Raw genomic sequence first — 15,041 nt, forward strand, 5'->3', positions numbered from 1 at the left:
TGGAAGTGTGGGAGGAGAAAGCAGTAATTCCACTTGGCTCTGCTGGGAGCTATCAGATAAGGTTCACCTCATCTTGCAGAAGGCCTGAGCTCCAGGGCTACAGGCACAGACTAGTCAGGCAGCTTCTCAAACAGCAGCGTGAGAGCTCTGCCCATGCCTCAGGAGAAGGGAGCAGCTGACGTAACCCACACAGGCTGCTGAATGGCTTCACCACCTCCAGCCTTGTCCCTGCCTCTTCTACACCACACCCTCCCCAGCTCCAGCTGCAGAAAGAGCTTTTCTCATAAGGAATTCCTACTTCAGCTCATCTCCTAGAACAAATGATCCGTACTCTTAAGGCTTTCACCTGCAGCACTCGGTACTGTGGCACTGGTACACCTGGTACTAGGTGTTCACAGAAATATGTCTGCAAGGCCCTAATTTTGCTCTGCCATCTTACTGAAGTCTCTTAGATCCAAACACCACAACTGTTCTCACTGTGTTCTCCAAGAGCATCATAAAATAAGAATCAGAAGAATATGAGATGTAGCTTCCATACGATGGACAGCATGGTATCTGTTTGGGTTTTGTCACTTTTTGCAGGATTTGGCCCTGGTTATGGGGTAGTTTCTTTTCACTTAATAAAACATAACCTAACTATGCAATAGCTAAAGCTTGTTCTCAGAGCCCTGCTAAAAATTCCCCACACAGTTGGCTGGGTAGGATTTAAAACTCTGCCCCATTCTTAGAAGTGCATATCTGCAGCAGTTGGAAAATGCTAGGTTGCAAGAAATGCATTCCAGGACATGTTTAGGGAACCCATCCTGAGTATTTCAGATTCTTTGTGGGTTTACTTGTTTCAGTTTACATTTAAAAAACCAACAACAACAACAACAAAAAACCACCACAAAACAAACACAGTCCTATCCCCTATCTAGGCACCTGAACATATACTTTTAGGAGTCTCACATTTGATATCAGTACAATAATTATGCTTAAACTATTCACTGAAGTGGGATTTTTAGATGAGACACAACAGAGTGTTAAAGGTGCTGTGGAAAGCCTTCTACACCCAGAGGTTCATAAGATACACAAGACTAAGAGCTTACAAGTCTGGGAACATGAAAAAGGCTACACAAAACATGGTTAACAGTTTTAAAAATAATCCGTATACTTTGACAAAGCTCACTGTGTAATTTTAGAAAATAGGGGCAGGATGATCCATATTCAGCACAAGGGCACTTTTAGCTGGGTTCATCTGTATTTTATCAATACAAGATAGACCCCTACCACAGCAGGGACACCTAAGCCTGTGCTGCATTCTAAAACCTCTCCATAGCATTGAAAGGTGCCTGAGCAGCAGATGAACCATAAAATATGTTTTTAAAAATCAATGTATGAAAAAACCCTGATGATAACGAAAAATAACTTCTTTTTTTTTTAGTTTGCGTTTAAAGAATTAATATATTTATAGTTATGAATAGCAACAGGAAGGGAGTTGTACCAACTGAATCATAATAGTCCAAGGCTTTTCCTCCCAGAGATTTAGGGTGTGTATCTACCCAAACAAGTAAATGAGGTAGAATTTAGCTTCATAAAACTGTATAAATCTGAGTATTTGGATATTGTTTTGCTTCAGTGAGAGAACACAAGAAATTCATTATGTTAAAAGACCTGCCTAGTAGGGCATTACTTCTCCAAAACTTCAAAGCAAAATTTCATCTCTCCTGAGAGCTGGCAGATATTTTGTTATAAACTTCCTCTAAGATCCTAAAACATATACATTTTTTAATAATTTCAAATGCATACTTTGATGGAGGGACATGAGCCTTATTTAGATTTTCAAATTTCTATTTCTTGTTTGTTTATTTTTTACCTGTAAAATCCAAAAGCATGGTTCTAGCTGCAGAAGAGACTCTCTCAATGAATTGAGACACTTGATAACAGACTTTGGGCCAACTGACAGGACGGCTGCAGTAAACATTTGTGTACAGAGACCTTGAATGAAATTTATCTCCTCCTTATTCCTGCTGCCAGAGTCAAGACTACATGTAGACAAATACATAAGGACAGTACATTTGCTCACTGTAAGAAAATAGAATTCCTTTTTGTACAGAGTCCAAAACACCCCTTTTGTGTTTCAAACACATTTACCAAAGGGAGCTCATCACGAAGCAAAATTATCAAACTAGTTAAGACGAACAAAATGTGAATTCATGAACTCAGTGACCACTCATTCCAGAAAGTACAGGCTATGTTTTCAGCTGATAACAATCTAATCAACTACTTTCACTTCAAACTCACTTTCTGAAAAAGTGAAACCTTCTTTCTCCTTACATTTAATGCAATGTTTCATCTCGGAGGCAATTGTTTGCTACTACAATTATCTATATCTCACTGTACCTTAGGTTAATTATGTGTTTCAAAAGAAATCCAGTACAATGAGCAAGAGTGGAACTGAGGCTGATATTGTATGTAGAATATGGTCAGGGAAAGCCACCACATTTCCAAAGATCATTCCAGGACTCTGACATTGCTCCAGAGATGAACAACAGAACTTGCATTTTCCACTGGGAAAGTGCCTCTATGGTCCTTCTAGATTTTGGTTTGTGATATTTTATTCTTCTAAATTACTATCCCCTTTTTTGCAAGACTTCATAATGGAACTCTCTCACCTTGTGCAGTAGGTTTTTGTTATTATTCCTAAATTAGGTAGACAGTGCAAAAAGGAAATGAACAAAGAAATAATTGAAGCCAAAAAGTCCAATGTGCATGACTCATTATATGATACACAAACATTTTCTGCATCAGTCAGAGAATCTATTCTACCAAAAGAAAAATAAACTTTTTCTTAAAGTTGCAGAACAGGTAGATAGTTTCCTATGGATATGTTCCTGGCAGGCAGGTTCTGAGAAACTTTGTTCCAAGAATCGTGCAGACTGAAAACACAGCTGCTCAGATTCAGTGCCCTAACCTTTACTCCATGGATACTCCTACTGGTAAGGCAGGCTTACTGGGCAGACAAAATGACAGCTGGTCCATTTCTTCTCTTAAATCCCATTTAGAACAGGATTAAGACAACTGGAAAACAACCTATTGACTGAAAAACAAATCCTGCCTAGCAAGGGGATATATATGATTCAAACAATTTAAAACATTTGAAGTGGGTTTTAAATACTTTCTTAATAATTGTCATCTAAAAACAGAAGCAACATTCTAGAAACCTTCTTCAGGTTACCTCAAATTACTGATTTAGATTAGGGAAAGACATGTTAAATATTTTTTCAATCTGTAACTGTATAACATCCACAAGTAGGTTTTTAAAAACCACTTAAATAATTTTCAAGTATAAATTTAGGAGAATATTTTAGATGATAAAAATTCTAAGCAATGCAAACCCATTGCATTTAATTCAATCTTGAAATACAGATCTAATTCCTCCGCTCGTTGAGTGTAGATCTCATTTATTTCAGAATAGAGATTCTGCCCCAAAACAGACATCCTTAGCTCTGATGTAATTCCCTTGCTGCTTTAAATATTTTTTAAACATTCTGAAGTCCACACACACACTTAAAATTTAAGATGAACTCCACAGAGGACAAATGTAAAATAAGTTGGTTTCAGTTTTTTCAATGTTTGGTAAGGCAGGCTATGCTAACTTACAAAAGGTTAAACAGAAGGACTGTCTCTCTATTGGCTTCTGCAGCAACAATACATTTATTTTCACAGGGTGGTTGAATTTATTCTCTTATCTGTAAACAAAACTTATTTAAACTGCCATGTAATCTGTCTCCTGATACACCTCAATATACTTGCCTTTGAACTTCGCATTTGCTTTAATATTGTAATTTTTAAAATTTCAGGTGCTGACCAAACAAAGCATATATAAATATTTAAAAAATAGAAATCAACTCTTCACTCGAGAATAAAAATGGGGTCTTTGCAAGATTGAACAAAACCTCAGGATGAAGCAGAGTATAAAGAAAACATTAATGAACCCTTAATCCCCAGTGCAGAGGGGGAAAATCTGCTCATGCATATGGAGGAGTGATGACATACTGTTAAGGAGGAAATTAAATGAAATATTTGTTTCTATTGAATTATAAGGCTGCAATTTCACCATCAAGTTTTCAATTCTGTAGCATCTTAGAATTTGGTAATGATGAGCTTGATTTGCCATAAAGCTTCTGGTCACTGTACCAACATGTAAAATAAACCCCATCACCGAATCCTGCTGAGTTGAGTCACGTCAGTGAATTAGCAGGAAAAGCCCAAACGTGCTGACTGCCTCTTCTGCTGGTGTCCTCAAAAAGACTTCAGTTACGTGATACTGAAGGTAACAAAGGCCCTCCAGATTCACATTACACCTTTATGCTGTTTGGTTTGCTTAGAATTTTTTTCACAACTGGATTTTACTGAGGCAGTTCCACTTGTTCTGCAAGTTTCCTAGATTGATTTTGGACGGCTGACTCTCACTCAGGTAAATGGAAAGGTCAACATGTGCGCCATCCCTTAAGGCACAGAATGCTGTTTTCAGCAGAAGACTGCAGCAAGTCAGCTGAATAAAAATCCAGCCTGAGAGCCACCAGCATTTTAGATTCATCTCGGTAACACTGCAATGATGATCCTGAAATCCTTACTTAGACAAAGCTTCCCCTGAGTCCCAGATAGCTGACCAGTAATTGCACAGATTAACACTTGCATTTAATGAAAGACCTGACTGCTTAAAGTTTATCTTACTTCAGGTTAGCAGTTCTAAAACTCTTCCAGCTATGAATACAGCTTTTCTAAAAATTTCATCTACAAAACTAAACAGAAACAGCCATCTCAAAAAAACTCCATGCCATCTGCAATGCTAATACTACAACAGGGTAAAACATACTGGTGAAATAATAAAAAACTTTATCAGTTTAAATAAATTAAATAAGTTTCAAATATCTGTTTATCACCAGAAGCATAGAAAAAGAGAGGAAAGAGAAACAGGATCATAATAAAAATTCACGTCAACAGTGGTCCTGAAAGAGTCTGTTTTGGGCATTTAACAGTTAAGGCAGCAGTGGCACGGTAACCGAGCACATTGAAACAAAGAGTTGGCAGCTCCTGAAGGGAAAGAGCCTGTGCTCCACTGTTCCAACTTGTCAGTCAACTCATGCCAGCACTCTCCTTGTCTGCCTCTTCTCCACACCCTCATTACATGTGTCTGTCTGGACTGATCTGCTCATCTGTTCAGGGACTCTTCTGACAAGTCAAAAATTCTGCCTCTTTCTGCTCCGGAATTGGATCAAATCACCTCAGCTTTTTTTTTTTGTAGCCTCACCAGGAGGTGTTTTTGCTTATGGTCTCATTCTCTTTGCCTTCACTACTTGTCTGTTTTTGATTTGTAGAATGGAGGAAGCCGAACTGCTGAAAGAAAGATTCCAGGCCATAACAGTAAGTGCTCATGGTTATAATTCGCTACTTAAAAAAAAAAAAAAAAGGGCTTAGAAGTGATATTATTAATGAGCTGCTGTGTGTTTGCTGAATAATGATTTATCCCAGGACAGAAAAAGAAAAGACTTTATGTCTGCTTGAAATTGTTACTGAGTAATTCTAGTTTATAAGATATTGCTTTAAGACAGCTAAGTTGACTGTACTGACTTTATTATGGGTTGTATTGGTTGTATTGCACTTTAAAATTAAATCCAAACAGTGAAAGTATGTGTGCAAATCACTGCTGGACAGTCTAAAACACACATTACTGTCATCATACTGAATGTTTGCCTGAAGGTTAAAAGGCAGCTAGACAATTCCAGAACAAATCAATTTTTACATTCCACAATGTGAGATTAGAGATTTTTTTCATTTGCGTTGTGGAATTAAATACAATTTCTGAATTGTTAATGATCTGTCATAAGTATCTCTGTCTGAAAAGTCAAAAAGGACAAGCTTGGATTAAGCAAATTCTTACCTGTCAGTTTTCAGAGGACGAATGCTGGAGACATGAGAAAACATTTTTAGTTTCTTTTCTAAAAGGAAATCTGAGTGATGGTTTCCAGTGTGTAAAAGAAACAACTAAACTATTTTTAAAGTAACACAACCTGATGTTGCAAAAATTGACTGAAGTCAAAGTCTTATCTTATTTGATCTCCAGCTGAACTTATTCAGTTACAAAATACTTAAACTGAAACAAAATTTGGCTCTCTGAGATGAAAGGAAACCTTCAGAAGGATCTCTCACTCTCTTAGTTAAAAAAACAGTAAGGGAAACAAAGGTGTTTGTCACACTCCTGATAGATTAGTATGAAACTGATAGATTAGTTGTGAAAAACTGCTAGCAGAATAAATGGTGGACAGAATTAAAAAATACCTTATTGGAATCAAAATAAATGTAACAAGGCATAACTGGCAATCTATGGGAATCTAATAGATTGTATTTTAATTTGGTTGATTTTTAATTATGGCACTTGATAAAAGCCAACAGTACCATTTATCATATTTACTTGAGGCCTGACACAAGCCCACAATAAGGTAATAAGATAATTCAAAATGTTTCAGAGGGTTTAGTGTACATTTGTTTGTTTAACTGCAATGCTGCCTGAACCAGGGTCATAACCTGGACTTTGCCTCCAGTGTAGGGACTCAAAAGACAACAGCTCTTCTGGCACTCTAGAGAAGCCCAGGCCTGACCATGGTTTATGCTCCTGGAATCCAGGAGCAGGAATGGGGCAGCACTCTTGGCTGGTGAGGACTCCTATGAACATGCTGAGCATCCTCCAGCTGCAGCTTTGCTTCCAAATGGGTACTGGAGCAGTATTGTTGTAAGAAACTGGGGCAGCTTCCAGTGTCTTGCACTGGAAGAAACAGGAAATTGTATTTGGGTTCTGCCTATGACTTTGTTTGATGTGTAACACTTGATGTGTAAATGAGCTATTTGCTCTCTACTTCCATCAACCCAGAGCATTCAGTTGAAACACTTGCAATGTTCTGACTGCAGAAACAAAGTAGCCTGAATAAGGGGAAATTATCAGCCCTAACAACCTGGGGTAGGAGTTGTCCAGGGAAACAACACTGCAGTTACAATAGAAAGCTCCTCCATGGCTCTGGGGAGGTTTGGCTCCAGTGAAATACCTGGGGATTTCAGGTGCCACCTACCAGATGTTTGCTGTAAAGGACCTAACAGAACAGCAAGGGGCACTCAGAGCAGTCAACACAACTGCACCTGCACTAAACCTTATTGGTTTCTGTTGTCAAATACCTTTCTCCTTGACAGCAACAGAGCCAGGAGGAGTTTTCAAAGCCTTCTGAAAATCTTTTCTCCATATAGTAAACAAAAAGGAAAACATGATTATTGTTTTTGTTCATGACGTTGTTGTTATAAATATTTTGATGCTCCTACGGCTCTGGAAAGGAAACTTCTTCCTTTGTTATGTATCTACCACCTGCGGCTGGTGTATCTAGAATATAGAAGTAAAAAATCAAATGCCTTCATTTTGGTAGCAAGACTTTCATACCTAAAAATATGAAAGCTTTAATACTTTTGATACCTAATGGGTTTTGCTACCTAGAAAATTACATGAAAATAAAAATGCATTAGCTAAAAAATTAGCTGCTCCATGGAATTTGACAGTATGAGGCATTTTCCAGAGTACCAAGACCACCGTTTCTGTAGAACACTGACACCAAGAAATGGACTTAGCAGACAAGATAGCTCACAGGACACTGCACATTCGCTTTCTTTCAGACAGACCCAGCTTAGAACACAATTCATTTCTGTGCACAAAAGTCAGGAAAGAGTCCCACATGTTTCAGTAGGAGAGAAAATTAACACCAAGTCTTATCTTGCATTAATACACAACAGAAAGGAATGGCTGAAGATGTTCTGTCACAAAAAGTAAATCCTGTTCTCATTAACAAGAGCATAGTTAAGAGAGGATTCAAGGAGTTCTGCCAGCAATATGATTATCTGCAGGGGCATAGCACAAACTTTAAAAGAATCATGGCTCCCCTAGCTATCCAGGAATACACATTTATTCCATTAGATGTACAGTCAAAGCTTTGTAAAGGAAGATGTAATGTGCAGACAAAGCATAGCAGAATGCACTGTTGAAAGTGTTCTAACAGGTTTTTAAAGTTATTTTGGCACACAAAGTTCAAAAAGATTCCTTATACTTCTTAGCTTCTAGAATTAGACTAAACTATATAGATATATACACTAGACGTATAAATTAAAATCTACTTCAGCCAATTTAATCTGGATAAATGTACAATGAATATTTAATACCAACCATGAAATGAAAACATACTAGAACACCAAAGGATACAAGAAGAAAAGTTTCAGAGAAAAAAATCAGACATTAAAGAAATATGGACCTCTTAAAAAAAAAAAAAAGGCAAAAGTTTCTGTATTGAATAGGTTCCTTATTACACAGCTAGTCTAAAATACACTAATTTCTGCCTTTATACTCAGATTTCTTTCTGCACAGTAGTTTATGTACAAGTACTCATTTCAGACTATCCAAACTCTTATTACATCTCCACTGATACAAAAAGGATATTCAAATTGACTTAGAATATTCTTAGCATACTTGTTTACTTAGCATAAGCTAAGTAAAAGTTTGTTCTCTGGCTAAGAGTCTTATCCAGAACTTTAGTAAAGACAAAAATAGTTTTTCTTAAGAATTGTAATCATCTGTAAACACAAGCTCTTGTCACACTGCTCATCTAATTATGGTTTATAAAGGCCATTTATACCACGAGATCAGGAATATTTCTTAAGTAAGGAAAAGCATGAAGATCAGAGTCCAGGTACTCTGTCTTCAGAATCAGGACTGGTTAAGAAAGATACAGCATAGCAGCTTTTGGATAGTCTCACACAAGGGTCATTACAGAAAAATTACATATTGTAGTGATCCTAAATCAGTAACTTTGTTAATTGTATTAAAGAGCATTGGCAAAACATAAAACCACTGCAGAGATAAAAATAGCATGTATTTTGAGGAAAGAGCCCCACCTGTTCTCTTTGGAGTATTATTAAGGCAGATTAACACCATCAAAGAAAAATTGTAAAGGGTTTATAAATAACTGCTACACTTTGCAAACTGAGAGATCAGTGACACTCTGATGATCACCTACTAAATCCCAGCATAGTGTCTGTAGTGCTTGGCCAGCCTGGATCCTGCCCTTGGTCCCCATAAAGCTTGGCTGCTTCTTCCACTTCCTATCCTATCCTTCAGAAAAGTGTCCTTAGAGCCTGTGGCCAGCGGCTAATTTCTAACTTCCAGTAACAGTGAAGTGATTCAGCCAAGCACACCACATCTCTTCCTGTTCCCAAATCCCAGATCTAGGGAAATGGTGGAGAACAACTCCCAGCCTTATGTCCAGCACTTCCTTACTGAGTTTCTCCAGTCCTCACACACAGCTGATTCCTCAGGTGGGCTGAAAGGGCAAGGCTCTTCCTCTGTTTTTGAAGAACTTAACTCCCTCCTAAACCATACTTGTCTGAGAACAGACTCTCTATAAAAAAGTTATCACTTTTTAAAAATAGCCAAGCTGCTCTAATTGAAAAGAAAGAAAGATTAGTCTCCAGTCAACAAACATTTCTGCACAGGACACCAGATTCCATTTACTTCCCTAAAATGTATCAAGAAACAAGTACAAATGTTTCTTGATTGGCACATGGCAAGGTGCCTTGCCCAGTAACAGAATTTTACAGCATTAAGGCTGACCAAGACAATAGCCTACTAATACACCTTATTAAAATGACTTTCCTTTGGCATGATATCTTTCCCCCCCGGCTGCTGAGGACACAAGGTACTAAATCAGTGTTTGGCCTCACTCAGAGGAGCCACAAGGTTACCCCTTGTGACAGCGCTATCCAAAAACAGGAGAGGCTCAAGCGTTGCCAGCGTTCAGGCATTGTTCATTCCTTTCCTTTCTTCTCTAATCTGTAATAAAAAGGATTCAGGTGGCACTAGGATAGACCAGCACTACACGAGGTTTTTTCTTCTAAAGATCAGCAGCCATGAACACAGCCAGCTCACAAGCAAAAAAAAAAAAAAACCTTTTTCATTGAGAGGTAGTAACAACATACATGAAGTATATTACATTTCTCTTCTCATCTTTACCATTATTTGACTAACAAAATAAATTTCTAAGTCTTTGTTTATTCCTGTTTATTTCAGCTGTTAGCCACAGGATACATAAACTCAGTGATTCCCTGACAGCCCATTTCATTTCATGCTGCTCAGTGTAGACCATGCACACTCTTGCCTCTCCTAAACGATGTGTGGCTGCCTTAGCAAGTTTGGTCAGGACTCATTTTTAGTCTCACTCTGCATGTACAATTCTGCTCAACTGCATTTTCTTCCTGCTTCTGCCCCTTACTCTTCCCAAGACTAAATAATGTTTATTTTGCCTCATCCCTCCTCTGTGGTCATTAACAAAGTTAAATGTACTTTGGAGAAAGAACAGTGGAAATCATACCCGTGTAGGATCAAGTTATTACTCCACAGAATTATGCACGGCCTAAGCACCACATAAGCTTTGAAATACAGCATTATTTGCATGAATTGATTTCACCCCACTGAAGAACACTTATATAATAATTTTATTAACAAGTAATTTCTCTAAACAAAGCTTTATTGTCCTTAATTTGTAGGACAAAAGAAAACTGCAAGAAGAAATCACACAGAAACGTTTAAAAGTAGAAGAGGAAAAAATGAAACATCAACATTTAAAGGTAAGTGTTAGATTTATGTAACTAAAGATAGCCTAAAGTCATACAGCATGAATAAAGGTTGGGGATTTCGGAATGCAAATCATGCATTTAAGTTGTGCTTTTACTGTCAAATTTTCACAGCTTTGTGGAGTCTTGCCAGGACTCCATTTGACTTTAATAAGCATCACTCTTTGAAAAAAATTACACTGGGGAGCTAATGTTATTTGATCACTTTCATGGCATAAAATGAGATCATAACCAGGAAAAACTCGTGGATGAAAATTAGGCCTCGCATTTCAGACTGGGTGTGTTCACTCCCTAATGTCACAACAGCAACCTCACTTGGTACTGGGTGCAGCACAACCATAACGTCTAATTGCATTTTTTCCTAGAAAAAACACAGCCTATTTATTTGGCTGTAGGCTTTTGTCAGCTGTTTAATTATTCTTTAGTAAAATAATGCTCATCCTGTGTATATTAAAATATATATATATAAATGTTATAAATATTGTTGTCAAATATGGCCTGGTAAACTCAGGATTACAAAGTCCAAGGGTATAAGAAACCTAAACATCCACCTCCATAGAGAACTGAAGTTGCAGTGATTTCTACCCAACACCATTATTCTTAAAATATTTATAGCAGTATGGCAGTACATGTCATTTAGGGAAATGAGACAAGATTTATGCTTCTAGAAATATGCAAGACTTGGTATTTTACATACTCTTTTCATTATGTGAGCAGATAAACAGTCTCAAAAAAGATATATTGAATCTAACACCAGGAGTGTGGTGTGTCCCCTCCAGCAAATGTGACAGAAGCATATTTAAAACAGACTCCTCTTCAAAAAAGACATCAGATCCTGAGTTTCACCCACCCTTTTCTTTTGTGTCAAGCCAAAAAAATGGAAAGCCATGATAAACTAATTCACTGGACCAGGCAAGCCAATAGGCAGCCATGGCCAGGTTTATTGGAAGGTCGTTACTGCAAGGACAGGCTTGACCATTTGTGTAACATTTTGTCTGAAAGGGAGGGGAATATCTTCCAAGTCCTGTAACCTTTGAGTAGCAAACCTGTGACTCTTCCACCCTGGTGTATGGCTACACTGAGTCCTGAAAGTTATATTTCAAGTTTCCATGCCTATAAATCCATATGACTCTTCTGCCCTTCTTTATAGAGGGATAAACTGCTCTGTTGTGGAAAGCAGCTAATCCTCACCACTGCTGTGTGCAGACAGAGCCCGCAGGCAGTTTCCTTTCAGACTTAGTACATGTTCTTAGCTAAAATTAATGGGTTCAGTGGAGTTTTAAAAATTAAGAAAGCAAAAACCAACATTGCATTTATTCTGAAGAAATTTTATGGAGTTTTTAGAGAGTCCTGGAAAACACTTCTGGAAAAATATTCCTGAAATTGTTTTACATTGGAAGAGATCAGAGGATGTGATTTCTCTGCCTGTTGTATGAGAAATCATACACATATCACACAGAAAAGCTTTTAAATCAGTCCTATTGCATGCATACGAGGCAAAGCAAGGATCTGGTGAGGAAATTATTCCCTTGGAAAAGAAGACTCAAGCATACATTTAAATACATACTTCCATACACACGTATGCTGTATAAATACATATAGATCATTAGTTACTTGGAGCACACAAAATGTGGACTACTTTTTCCAGCTCAGGAACAAGACAGGCACCTAATATCAAACACAACTCCAGTACATGAACATCTTTGCTTTATGCCCCAGAAGCTTTGTCCCTCAATGAACATTCTTGCTTCAGACTAATTCAGGTTATATCAAAGGAGTCAAACAACAAAAGGATCCAGAGCATAAATTGCTTTAAAACAGATTTAGACTTCTAAAATATTTGAACACTGCAGCAGATTTTATTGAGGGATCATTTCCCTGGCAATTCAGTCTATACACATACCAATTGTGTGCATGGTGAAATCCAGAGCTCCATGATCTATTAACATAACTCACACCTGTCCCCTAGGAAATTATTGCAGGTTAGTAAATCTCACTGCCAGAGAGATGTTCTTGTAAGATGGATATCACTGTCCTGTTTCTCATTTTGCCTTTTCTATTTATAACTCTTAGCAACAGGTTTATTAAAAGGTTGTTGGTTTGATTTGTGGGGTTTTTTGATTGGAGCTTTTCTTTAGTATGTTTTTTGTTTGTTGCATAAAAAAGGAAGTGTTAACTACCTTTTTGCAAATAGAAATCCCTGCTCTGGCTTCCCAAAGACTTTGTTTGCTGTGCTCAAGCAAACTTCTTACTAGAAAGACACAGATGAGGCATCATGACAGATCTTACTTATCTGCTAGAAGCGGAGAAGGAATATTTATTACCTACATGTGCACTTTTTTCAGATGAAGTGGAGGGCATGCCAGCAAATACACCTGTGTGGACAGGGCTTCACAGAAGTGCAAGGGGTATTGGGAGCTGCTAGTGGGAGTACAGGGGACATTCTATCCAGTGTTTCTAGATGCACCAACAATGAATACTTCCTTCTACCTGGAATCCTTCTCACTGAAGCAACAAGGGGAAGGACCAGACAGAATTGTTTGAAAAGTACAGTCAGCACTGTACTTTGCATGTACATTCTAAGAGCTTTTACAATTTAGCTTATTAATTTTCAGGCTTCTGACATGCCCGAACTCCATTAGTGCTACCTTGTAGGAGCTCATCACACACCTCTTCCTTCCAGTAGTTAAGTGTTGAACTCTATTTTTTGTGAAAAAAATGGGAAAATTACTTATGCCTTCCCCAAGATGTTGTAAGGTAAACCACCATACCCCTGGGAGAGCAAGACCCATAAATGCAGAACACCCTTGCTTTCCAGTGAAGGATGAATCTTTCTTGTTAAGGATGGTAGTAGAGTTATAACTGGAGTACACACTGTAGATTTTTCACAGAATCTGCAGGATATTGTCCTGTAGTTTTAATGTGACCATGAACCACAAAACAAAGTGATTACTGTCCAGCACTCTGGCCCTTCCCAGGGCTTTATCACATCACATTGTACAAGTATCCCTTTCCCTTAACACATGGAGTCTAATGCAAAACACAAAAGTGCTTTCATGGCAGTGCTATAAGACCTGCACAACCTGGTTTTGAGCTAGAGACACTTTGTCATGGAAGCAGAAAAAAAACCTGTCAGGCCCAAAGCAGCTGCTCCTGTACTGGTTTGCATCACTGCCTGGATGGAACAGACCTGAAAACATCTTTTATTCAAAGGTTGTTTTCAAACTACACAATGTGTCATTCTTTCAAAAAATGGCTAATTAAATAAAAAAGATTACATGGCATTTAGTTGGGAGTAGCAGCAAACTGCTCTAGAAACAAGAAAAAATAACACTATTGTGTTACGCTGGTACTTAGGGAGTTTGTTTTCTTGGGCCTAACCCTAACATACAGAAGTTTCTGTTGATTTCAATAGATGGTATCAGTTTCTGAGGTCTACAGTGCCAGCCCCACTCCAAATCTCACAAGGAATTACAAATTTATTTTTGGAGACATAACTAGACTAACACTAGCCAGCCAAGATGAAAACCTCACTTTTCTAGAAGCCCTACTTATTATTAAAATCGAAACAGCTTGATAGAAAGGGAATTAATAACTATGTGCCCTCCAGCTTGAGAACACCGTATTTCGTGCTCAATAAGGGTTCTGCCAACACCAGGCTACCTGCACCTACCAGATCACATAGAAATATCCTATTTAAATCTGCATTTATTTCATTAGAGCCTAAAATACAACTACCAGGAGGTGCTGCTAAGTGACAGACAGAGTCCAGACTCAGGAGATCAGTTTTCAGTGTTTGCCAAGATTTCCTGGGATCCAGTGTAGAGAGAGACAGAATACTGTCCTGCAGGCTACTGTAGGCAACTGTAAACATTGCTCCTACATCCCACAAGTAAAAAAAAATTAAAAGCACCATGGAGATTTCTCAGCAAGCCTGTTTTAGACACACTTTCTATGACATTGGGTGTCAAGTGGAAAATTGCTTTTAACTGCAATAAGGTTCTACATACATATTCCTCTACCAGTTGGGCCTCAGTAATAACCTCATGGAAAGTACACAATAAATAGAAAAGTACACAATAAATAGAAAAGTGTAGGAAGCAACAGCTTAAGTGACTCAACACAGGATGCAGGCAGGGATTCCAACAGCCCCTGCAAGCAGCACTGAGGTTAGTGCAGCCTTCTCACCAGTGCTGGGCACACTGCCTCAAGCAGCAGTTGTGAAAATTCAGTGTAATCTCCATCCATATCCTGCAATTAACAAAACTGTATAGGGGGAAAAAACCAAAAACTTAACATGGAAATTAAACAGCTCAAGGAATGTAAATTATAACTGGGAC

General features: G+C 38.0%; 1 protein-coding gene and 1 long non-coding RNA gene across 2 annotated transcripts in view; one reads left to right on the top strand and one right to left on the bottom strand.

Annotated features, from left to right (window-relative positions):
* Positions 1 to 6,429, bottom strand: part of LOC134555699 (uncharacterized) — an 81,935-nt gene extending 75,506 nt beyond the window's left edge. The window contains exon 1 of the long non-coding RNA XR_010081477.1: positions 5,927 to 6,429. This is a non-coding gene — a long non-coding RNA (uncharacterized LOC134555699). The remainder of the gene's footprint in view (positions 1 to 5,926) is intronic.
* Positions 1 to 15,041, top strand: part of PALMD (palmdelphin) — a 46,539-nt gene that overhangs the window by 16,327 nt on the left and 15,171 nt on the right. The window contains exons 2-3 of the mRNA XM_063407580.1: positions 5,364 to 5,409; positions 10,615 to 10,695. Coding sequence (XP_063263650.1) covers positions 5,364 to 5,409; positions 10,615 to 10,695 — 127 coding nt within the window. The remainder of the gene's footprint in view (positions 1 to 5,363; positions 5,410 to 10,614; positions 10,696 to 15,041) is intronic.

The sequence above is a fragment of the Prinia subflava genome, chromosome 10, assembly GCF_021018805.1.
Source record: "Prinia subflava isolate CZ2003 ecotype Zambia chromosome 10, Cam_Psub_1.2, whole genome shotgun sequence".
In the NCBI taxonomy this organism is placed as follows: Eukaryota; Metazoa; Chordata; class Aves; order Passeriformes; family Cisticolidae; genus Prinia; species Prinia subflava.